This window comes from Chelonoidis abingdonii, chromosome 9, assembly GCF_003597395.2.
Source record: "Chelonoidis abingdonii isolate Lonesome George chromosome 9, CheloAbing_2.0, whole genome shotgun sequence".
Lineage (NCBI taxonomy): Eukaryota > Metazoa > Chordata > Testudines > Testudinidae > Chelonoidis > Chelonoidis abingdonii.
In genome coordinates this window covers 3,540,531-3,550,889 of record NC_133777.1, presented here as the reverse complement: position 1 = coordinate 3,550,889, position 10,359 = coordinate 3,540,531, and the positions used below count along the sequence as shown (strand labels likewise).

General features: G+C 46.8%; 2 protein-coding genes across 2 annotated transcripts in view; both read right to left on the bottom strand.

Annotated features, from left to right (window-relative positions):
* The window catches only part of RPS2 (ribosomal protein S2), a 66,011-nt gene that overhangs the window by 33,053 nt on the left and 22,599 nt on the right, over nt 1-10,359 (bottom strand). The window lies entirely within an intron of this gene.
* NOXO1 (NADPH oxidase organizer 1) lies at nt 3,322-9,629 on the bottom strand. The gene is made up of 7 exons (XM_032762769.2): nt 9,555-9,629; nt 9,366-9,441; nt 8,721-8,901; nt 7,442-7,635; nt 6,848-6,961; nt 5,920-6,037; nt 3,322-4,912 (listed from the first exon to the last, which is right to left on the bottom strand). The coding sequence occupies exons 1-7, from the start codon at nt 9,627-9,629 to the stop codon at nt 4,171-4,173; spliced, it is 1,500 nt and encodes a 499-aa protein (XP_032618660.1). The 3' UTR covers nt 3,322-4,170.

Here is a 10,359-nt window from a genome sequence, read left to right as displayed (position 1 = left end):
CCGAGTCTGAGTCGTCGTGTGTCTGTTCTAGAGCGAATGTCCTTTGATCATTAGCACTGTGTGTTGCGAGACCATCCCAACCCCCCCTATCTTTGTGTATGCACCAGCCTGTATCTCTTCTCATTTTCCTCTGTATTGACCTCCAGGGAAGTATCCCTCGCTTGTTGTGAGCTTGGTAAGACTTCAGCTCGCTTGTGGCTGTGTAGGTTGGGTGTTGGTGCACACAGCCCTTTCTTTAGGGTAACCTGGGGCATGGAGGGGGTGGGCATTACCAGCTTTCCATTCTACCCAAGAAAAAGAGAAATGCAAGCAATGTTTCCTGGGATGGATTCAGTAGACTTACATCACTGAAGCTGTTTGGAGGCTCATAGGAGCACATGGGTAAAGGCTCTAAATTTCATTGTTACTGAGCTGTTTGCTAATCTACATCTTTGCAATAGCAGCCCAGCACATCTGCACTGCTGTGTACTCTGGCACCCTAAGCAAAATATGCACATTGGTGTGTTTGTTTTATCTTCGTTGCATGGACATTAAGAGCAGAATACCAAGGAAAAAAGGAGTAGGATGTTACTGAATGCAAACTTAGCAAACCCAGGTGGAGGCTTGTGATTTCCAGCACTTCACCAATCGCTCCAGTACCAACAGATGTTTTGTCTTCATTCTGAGCTCGATAAACTTTGGTGCCTGTATTGATTTCCATTTTAAATACAATGTTCTGTGCTAATACTGTACACTCAGTACCTTTCATCGGAGGACAGGGATATGCTTTAGAGATTGTTAATCAAGCCTTTTACCCCTCTGAAGTAGGGCAGTGTGGCAGCTTGATAAGCTGCTAAACTGAGGGTCAGAGGTGAAGGTGACTCACACAAGGCTATGTAGAAAATTAGTGGGAAATTATCCGAATCCCCTGCTCTCTAACCACTCCATGTAATTGTGCTTTTATCAGTTTTACTGTGCCAAGAACTCTTTCATGTGAATGTGTTTTCAAGCACTTATATTCAGACCCTGAAATGTTTGAAAATTCTCTCTATGGAAACCTGATTGGCGGGAATCTGCTGATTACTGCCATATTCTAGCAGAAAGTTATCAGTGATTTTTCACTGTTAAGGCCAAGTCAAGAGACCTGAGTTCTGTCCCCAGCTCTGATACTTAGCCTCTTTGGGCCTCGGTTTTCTCAATCTGTAAAATGGGGATAATGACATTCAGCCAGCCTGTTTCAAGTGTTTTGAGAACTTTGGGGTCAAAGTCTGGATATGCAGCACAAAGATGGCAATGGGATAGATACGGCAGAAATCAAATGGGAACTCTTGCATTGAAACTCACCCTCTTCTGTGACTGTCCTCTCTAATTGTCTTGTCCAGAAATGGAACTAGAAACCAGGCTTAGCTAGTCCTCCACCACCTACCACCATGCAGCCACCAGCAGAAAGGAGCATGTAACAAGCAGAAGAACTGCAAGCCTATTTTTCTCTTGATCAAATACATTTCCATAAGAGCAGATCCCACAAACAGATTTGTTGGCAGTTCTCAACCACAAAAACCTTTCAGTGGAGATTCCAGTGTGGCTAATCTTTTATTTCACATCTTAAGCTCCAAATGACAACAGATGGAAAACATGCCTTTTGTGGCCCTGATTAATCCACTGGGGACTGGAGCCTTGTTAACTTGAAAGGGTCCGTTTGTGTCTGGTTTCAGAGGCTGTAATGCATCTGTAACTCCGGGAGGCCGCTGGACACCCGATGGAACAGCTGCTCGGCTTAGGTTGTACCTTCTGCCCAAATCCTGTGACTAGCTGCATGATGGCAGTACTGAAAGGAAAGAGTCTCTGGGGTGGTAACTCCTTGAATAGGTATAATCTTTGCTGTTTACAGGTGGTAAACATGCATGTGCCTAAAGTAGTTTGGTGAATCAGTGCCTTAAAACGTTACTAGAGAAAGAGCAGTGCCATGTATCAAAATACAATGTTAGGGCTAATTATCCTTAAGGCTACTTCTCCAGTCATTTACTCACCCTGCTCTGCCAGCATCTCGGCTCTACTGCTTACAGCTGCTCTGATAGCTGGTGGCAATGGGCTTATAGAGAGAGGGAAGGATAGAATTACACCTGAATGATCGTGCTCTGATCAATTTCTTGCAGCCCTGCAATGTTGTTCTAACCTAGTTTGTTTGCGTTCAGTAAGTCCAGGGCTTGTTGAAAATGCAAATGATGTTATGAAAAGGGAGCTACAGATCAGAAATCATCAGTAAAATGCAGAGCTGGTGAAGGAAAGGTCCCTGTCCCTACAGGAGTATTTCATCAGAACCTTGGTCTTCAGACCTGTGCTGACTGAACTAATACTGCTGACCAGCGCTTATTGTAAAGCTTTTTACATCCTCAAACTTTTGCAAGTTAATTAATTAGGAGGAGAACCACAGCTGATGGGTTCTGGTTTCTGCAGAGCCTGGGCTCAAGATCCTGAAACTCTGCCATGACAAGCTGGGCACCAGTTTCACTTTACTCTCCACTTGTAACAGCTTCCAGGAAAAATCAGCAGCAGTCTGTCTGTCTGTCTGTCTCTCTCTCTATCTGCTGCATCTCTGATACATTGATCTGCTGCTCTGGCAATGATCGTGATACTAAATTGGTGCTCACCAGCAGGATAAAACGGGAGGGCCAGCTGGGCTGAATGGAGGTGAGTCCCCTGTTTACATCAAATCAGGTTCTCCGTTTAACCAGTGTCTTAGCTACTGCAGAGCACTCATCACTAGCACTTAAAATCCAAGCACCATATTATCTATAGTGTAACCTGCAGCAAGAGACCTTTAATCTGAGTTACTGTGCATTAACCCCCTTCTCTTCTTGTAAGTGCTCTCTGCTGGCAGCTGCCTGTATCTTTTACTCAGCTACAACTTCACTGCATGCGTTACGCCCTGCCAGCCAGGTTCCTTTGCCTGTTTTAACATCATAATGGTGCATCCCACTTTATGCCCCTTCCATTCTTCTAACTCCACTGCAGATTTTGAGCTGAAATGGATCACCGAGCAGGGACTCTCAGCCCAGGGATTGGCTTAAACTCTGTTGTTAGAATTCTGCAGGCGGCCATAAGCCCTCTTTTCTCTTCGAATTACTGAAGTCTTTGGCTGTCAGTTATTGCTCTTTCTACAGAGGGTAGCCACTTGTCACTTAACAGATTCTGAAAAGCTCAATATGTTGGGTTGGCAACTAGCTAGTTTTCAGTTTGTGAAATGGAGAGAACAACTGCAAAATATGTCTTATAAACGACTTCCAAACCTCCACTTGGACCCCATTATCCAACAACAACATTCCAAACTGCTTGCAGGTCAATTTGGCGACAGAGCGGAGGACCGGACAGTTTGAATAAATGGTTCCTATGAATTATTTACTTGGCTCTACCAAAATAAGTGAAAGGAAGTCTGTGTTAGAGAACGCCCTCTCCTCCCATCAAATGTGATGGTTTCATCTAGTGGTGTCAGATTGTTTACAAGGGTGGGGACTGAACCACCTAATGCTGCAGTGGACCCTAAGAGAATACGTGTGCTGAAGTGTGTGAGATGTGGTTACAACATGTAAAGCAAACTGAGTCCAGCCTGCACTGATCTAAGACTGCACTTTAGGATAAGGCTTTTAGAAGAAGGCTGGTCTGGTGGTTTGGTTGCTGGCCTTGCACTTACAAGCTGAGGGTTTGATTTCCTACTCTGATTTTCTGTGTGACCTTGACCAAGTCACTTAGCCTCTGGGCCTCAGTAATGGGGTAAAGCAATCCTGAGATAGATGGCTGGGATTAATTTAACTCTAACATTTAACCTCTTAATCGGTTAGTGGGCCAAAGCCTCAGCTGGTGTAAACAGCTCTACTGAAGTCAGTGGAATGACCCCATTTACACCAGTTGTGGATCTGATGCAGTATCTCCAGCAGGAACAATTCTGTGGCATTCCAACCTCCAGTTCTTCCCGTGTGAACAGCGAGACTAGTGCATTAACGCAAACCAGCCAGAGCAGCTTCCAACCAGGAGTTAAAGGCCGAGTCCGTCCTCTCAGCACGACTATCACAAGCGCTGATCTTCCTCAGTCAGCTTCCCATTGTGGCAATTAAAAGATGGCCGAGCAAGGATAATGTCAGGAATTTGAGCCACTGCTGTCTCCACCCTCCAGCTCAGGGCGATAACGGAATCTCATCTGAGGCACACATGCTCTAGAGCATCCATCGGCTTTGCACACGTCTCCCCTCCGGGGTGGAGGTGAGGTGAGGAGTGCAGGTTAGGCCTGGGGGCAGCCCTTTGCACAGCTCTCTTGGTCACAGTGCTGCATTTCTGGAGGATTTCCTGGACCGTGGGTCGCGCCGGCACCTTGGGGACCCTGGCAGCAGAGTCTGGGCTGTGAAGGAAAGAGTCTGAGTCGCTTGGAGACTCCTCGAAGCCAGAATCATTCCTATCCTTGCTGGTGAGGTGAGGAGCTTTGCTGCCTCCACTGGCCGAGGCTTGATCTAGGCTCGCTTGCAGGAGGCCAGCCCCAGCCTGCTTGACTCCAGGCAAAGACCCTGCTGAGTCTGCCTTCCAATCCTGGCTGAAGCCGTGTTTGATCCCGCTCCCTGAACTAACAGACAGACTGTCTAGCTCAAATGTGAGGCTGGAGCTGGCTGCGCTGTCCGCCCCAGTCAGTGGGCCGCTCAGAGATCTCGATCTCGTTCTGCTCGGAGGATCCCTGCTCTTTATGGGCCTCTCCTGCGCTGAACGAGTTGAGGGCACCGGCGTTTTGCGCTGGGGGAGGGAACTCCAGTTGGAGGGGCTGGCGGCCTGCAGCAGGTTAGGGATGGAGACGCAGACGCCAGGGTTCACCATCGTTTGGAACTTGCTGTGTGGGTTCTTGTACGGCTGGAGGAACATGGAGGGGATGTAGCCAGTGCACTCGTTGTACCTGAGAAAAAGGCAGGGGAAAGCAACACATAAGGATAAGGGCCACTTCACGCGTGCTCCGACCATGCCGGGGAGATCAGAGTCCCTACAGACACTCCCATCCCTGGGAAATGCAGCCAGGGGGTGCTGAGTACCAGCCACATATGCCAGACCTGGGAGACAGGGACAGAACTTGTGGGGTGGGGGAGGCTGCCATTGAAGGCAAAGGGAAGACAAGGAGCGAGCTCAGAATTGGTGACACCAAAGCCAGGGGAGACAAGGTTGGTGTTGGTCCTGCTTTGAGCAGGGTTTGGACTAGATGACCTCCTGAGGTCTCTTCCCACCCTAATCTTCGATGATTCTGTGACAGGTGGGACCCATGGGACATGTAGAACGGTGTGCTCAAATAGAGCCCTTGGGGGTGAATCCATCCCAAGGGAATGGGGCACTGCAAGCTGCTCTGGCGGGATCCATGCCAGCTTTCAGCAGACAAGCACAGAGGGTCATCAGGGTGCTGCCAAGGTAACTGGATCCATGCCCACGCAGATTCTGCAGCTAGGATAATGGTGTAGTGGGTGCAGGGGTCAGTGGCTGCCATCCCAGCCCATAGGCATGAATTCCATGCCAGTCTCCGATTACTTCCCCACACACAGTCTGGTCACTCGGGCTGGGGAGAAAGATGGATTTTGCCCTGGAAGTATCACTGAGAATTCTTAATTCTCCCAGTAGGAGATGCTCTTTCCTCCCAAGCAACACGGGACAGGCTCCCCAGCACAGGTCTAGCCGTGCCCCAAGTGCAGTCCTTCAGTCCCTGGACCCCTGCCCCCTTTATGGGAGGCCAGCCCATCATTGTGTATCAGACATATAGGAAGGGTAAAGATCCCTGCCTGGGTGAGAGAGTTCTCTCAAACAGTCTGGGTGACTGCCAAAGGCTGAGAGGTCCGTGGATACCCTCCCCAGGGCTGGGAATGAGTGAGCTCTCATGGAGTGCTGACTCAGCAGGGGGATGGTGGAAGAGAACCTCCTTACCAGATCAGCCACCAGCCATTGTCAGATTTCTCTAGCACCTCCACAACTACCCCGACATTCAGAGAGAGCTCATCGGCCTTCTGAGACTTGTAGGCCCGCACGGCGTAATACAGAGTCCCTGGAAGAAAGAGGAAGGGATCATTTCTGCTTTGCAGGTAAGAGAGAGCCCTGGGTGGAGCGTGGAAGCGAGAGGTAGGAACATCACTCTGGACTACCTGCCATCTGGGTAGCAGAACTTACAAGCAATAAGGGGTCATTCACCCCAGGTAAAGGGACCAGACCAATATCTAGGCATCACTTTAGACTCACCCTCTGGGCAAGGGTGAATTTCACGCATTAGAGAATCGAGCCTCAAAGCCTCTCTGCAGTGAGTAAGGATTACAGAGATGGAAGAACCAAGGCCTGGAAGCTAAAAGGGACCATGTCAACTCCAAATCTAGTCAGTCTTCAGGAAGCTAAAGGGGGTTCCAAGTGCAGCCCCTGGCCCTAAGTCCTGTTGCCAGCCAGGTGTCTGGGAAAATGACCAACTGACCCAAAGGGTAATTGTCGTTGTCAAAAGCACAAAGGAAACAAATTGGGGAAAATCGTTATCACAAGGCCACTTGTAATGACAACAGGTAAAGGTGTGCAGATGAGTCTGAGCTTTAAATTGACAACAGCCCTGTAAGGGACTTTCCCGAGGTCACACAACAAGTCATTGGCAGAGCTGGGCACCGGAACCCACGTCTCCCACATCCCAGTCCTGGGCGTTAACCACCAGCTCATGCCTCCTCTCTGTGATGTGTTTGTTTTTCAGTCTGAGCTGAAACATGTATTTTTTTTGCAGGACCTACTTTTAGGGGGGAAATGTTGATGTAGTGACATGCAGCCCCAAGCCAGCAACAGCAATGGAAAGCTCAGAGACACAGCAAGGGATAAACAGACTCACCTGCCTCATCCAGTTCTCTGGCATTCAGACTCTCCTCCCCAGTTACTCTCGCCTCCAGATATGGAGCTGGGAACCAGGCTATTTGCTGATCCTTGTTCTCCACCAGCCACCACCCTGCGGCAAACAGCAAGAGGGAGCATGTAATGCAGGAGCACTTTTAATAACACAATACACTGCACTTGGACACTGCTGTCAAAATGTGTCTCAGCCGTTCATTATTGAAGATTTGCAGCGCCTGTGTTAATTATTATAGGGGACATGGCAACCGCCCCATATTAAAGTTGCCTAACACATGCGACTGTTTTTATAAAGCCTCCAACTCATGATCTCTCCCAAGGTTAGGTATAGAAGTCCCGACACTTACACTCCTTGTTCCACCAACTGGAACACCCTACTTCCCCTGTTGTTTTCTTCTTGATAGAATATTTACAATCCCAATCAAAGTAAGTTATACCATTCAGTACGGATACCCCATATTACAAAACACACACACACGTATTGCAAAACACACATTTTTGTCAGGCCATAAACCAGCCTAAAAATCTCTAGAGTCCACATCCAAAACCAGAAAATAACCAGCCATACAAGACATACCAGTCACGTCCTTGATCAACACCTCGACAATTTCCTTCTTGGCAACTTTGAAGGGTCTGTTCTTTGTGTCTTTGGTTTCGTAGGCTTCAATGCAGCTGTAGTTCTGGGAGACCACTGGCTGAATAACAGAGGGGTTCTGCTGCTTGAACTGGTCTTTCTTTCCATCTCCCATTTCTGAGGGCATAATTATAATGCTGGAAAGTAAAGTTTGACACTGGTTTGTTCTGAATCCAGGAGAGAGACTGCATTTCAGATCAATTTCAAGAACATCCTTTGGATGCAATTCACCCATATGCAGAAGACCAGGACAATGGGTAGGCAGCATTTAAGTCCATAGGATCTAAAAGCCCTCAGCAAACATTCCCAAACATACCTCTCCTCTTGCATAAGTTCTTATGGCCATTTCACAGGTGGGATAGTGGGGCACAAAGCGTTTGAGAGAGATGCTCAAACTCAGTGAAACCATCGTAGAGTCGGAAATAAACCTTGAAAGGCCCTGGTTCCCATACTCCGTCCTTTACCACTAGCCCACACTCCTCGCAGTATCTGCATTTCCACTTTGCAGGGGTTTGTAATGACCCTTCTGAATTGCAAGAGTCAGAGGGTGTTGCACATAGGTTGTTAGCTTGCCTGTTTGCTTTCTGTGTGTTTGCAAAAGTGTCATTAACTTGCTCCATACATTTTGCATTAAGCAAGACATCAAAACCCTGAAATTCACTTTGTTTCTGAATGTGCTTTGATCTAGAATAAAAACTGCCTCATTTTTAATATGTTCATAATTATTGTTTGCTGTTTGCCAATTGAAAACCATGCTTTCAAAAGAGCTAGTTCTCTAGATTTGAAAAGCAGTTGCTAATACAGAATCTCAGGCAGGGAAGCAGATCAGGGGTTGCTGAGACACATTATTATTAAGGAAAATATTGGCTGATTTTCAATTTTGGCTCTGCTGCACAAATATACCACAGGTCTGAGTGAAACCAACAATATCTAGAAAATGCTAAGTTCTGCATCCTGAAAAAAGTGAGTGAGAGAATGGAAAAAGGGATCAAGATGCAAGGAAAACAGGGGGAAGCATTACGGAAAACTTATCAGTGTTTTTATCATTCAGTGTCACTTCAGTCATCCTGCATTACTAATTAATTCAGAGTGGAGCACAAAATGGAAAACATTTCCCAGGAAAAAAACATAAGTTTTTCTCCACATTTTACATTGAAATTTCCCTTTCCCCTGTTTATGAAACAGAATTGTGAAAAGCCTGGGAAGTGTAATTCATCAGTACCTGTCTTTTGGAAAGGAAGGATCTAGGTCTTGGGTTTGTGCTTTGAAAAACTGGATCACATCTTCGCTCTGGGAGACTTTAGCATCCGCTTTCAGTAGCTCCTGGGAGTAAGTCTCCAGCAGTTTCAGTCTCTCCATTGACCTGCTCAAATTCCTGCTCTTTCTCTGCATCAGTTTTGCATCTTTGAAGTGATAGAAGCAAAACACTGTTAGCAAGTGATTATAATGTGCTGCTGCCTTGTCTACGGTACCTTCTGCCAACACATCTCTAATTCCCATCTCAGTACGAGACTTCATATACAGAACCAGGATCAATTACTGTCTCTCTCCTCACCGTTTTCAATGGCTTGTGCCTTGGAGTTAGTGCTATTTTGTATCAAGCCTTACATTTGCCCGTGATCATATATGAAGGCTGCACTGTATCATGTTGCAAAGGGCTTGGATCAATATTTAAACTGGAAAGTTAATTACCAAATGTGTACTTTTTATTAAACCAACACTTGCACTGGTGTAAATCAGCACCAGCTGAGGCTCTGGCCCAGTGACTGACTTCTAGTCCCCTTTCTGCATCTGTGCTTTCCCTCTGATCCCTCTAGTCAGTTTTGTTGGTCTTCCCTTCCCTCTCCTGTTTGTTACATCCTCTTACCTTGAAACTTTGGAATGCTCCGGTCAGATTTCTTCAGTAAACCACCTTCTATGGGGAATTTTCTCTTCAGTACTTTCTGAGTAACCCCAGAGAGCAAGAAAGGAGAGAGAGAGAATGAGCAATGGCATTCCCACCTGCCAGTAATGGCAACAACGAAATAACACCAGTTCCAGGGGTTTGTTAACTTACATGGAATTTCTTAAACTCTTCGTAAGTCCTATAGATGAGAAGGTTGTTTCGGTCTGACCAGGACACAGCCAGCATGTACTTCTGAAAAAGGAAAAGGGAATGAAATAGGCTTTGATCACCCTAGCTGAGGTTTGAGATTCCCAGACTGGGGGTGCACCGAGCACTTGTTGGGGGTCTGCAAAGAGCTGTCCAGACACAAGAGCCCTGGCTTCCAGCTGCTAAGTCACTTTAAAAAAAAAAAAAAAAAAAAAAAAAAGCTAAATCCTTTCCTGGAGCTGCTTTTCCCTGTAAGGAATCACTGAAGGAGCTAGAGGGAATGTACAGGATCACAGATGGAAAGGCAGGGAAGCCAAGAGGCAGCCTATTAAGATGTGGACCTGAAAAAGTTAGATTCTTCCTGTCCCAGCTGATAACTTTGTGATCCCACTATTAACAAGCAGAAGAGCGAACATGACCTCTAGTTGAAAAAGAAAAAGCTCTAAATATATTTACAGGGAAGAGACTCAAATCAAAGTACCTTCTGCTTTCTGCACTGCATCAAGCCAACAGCTTTCACATCAACAGGGTACCGGCAACAGTTCATCTTTCCTACAGGCTGATGCTGCCCTCACTACACACTGGCTCAAGCTCTGCAGAGTCTGCTATGGCACCTGCCTTCTGCAGACTAAATATTCAGGAACTGGAGGGAGGGGCCCTGGCTGCTCCAGCCAATCAGATTTAAACTAAACCAATTTTTGTTTCCTGCTCCACCCAGAAATTTACAAGGTCCAGAAATTCCAAGATCTGCCAATTTTGACATGCCTCT

What these genes read in the sequence shown, in the direction of transcription:
- NOXO1 (XM_032762769.2), bottom strand. Translation starts at nt 9,629, where the DNA reads ATGCTGGCTGTGTCCTGGTCAGACCGAAACAACCTTCTCATCTATAGG. An exon ending in GTTGATCAAGGACGTGACTG is followed by an intron (nt 6,962 to 7,441) that starts GTATGTCTTGTA and finishes TGTTTGCCGCAG; the next exon opens with GGTGGTGGCTGGTGGAGAAC. An exon ending in CAGAGAACTGGATGAGGCAG is followed by an intron (nt 6,038 to 6,847) that starts GTGAGTCTGTTT and finishes TCTTTCTTCCAG; the next exon opens with GGACTCTGTATTACGCCGTG.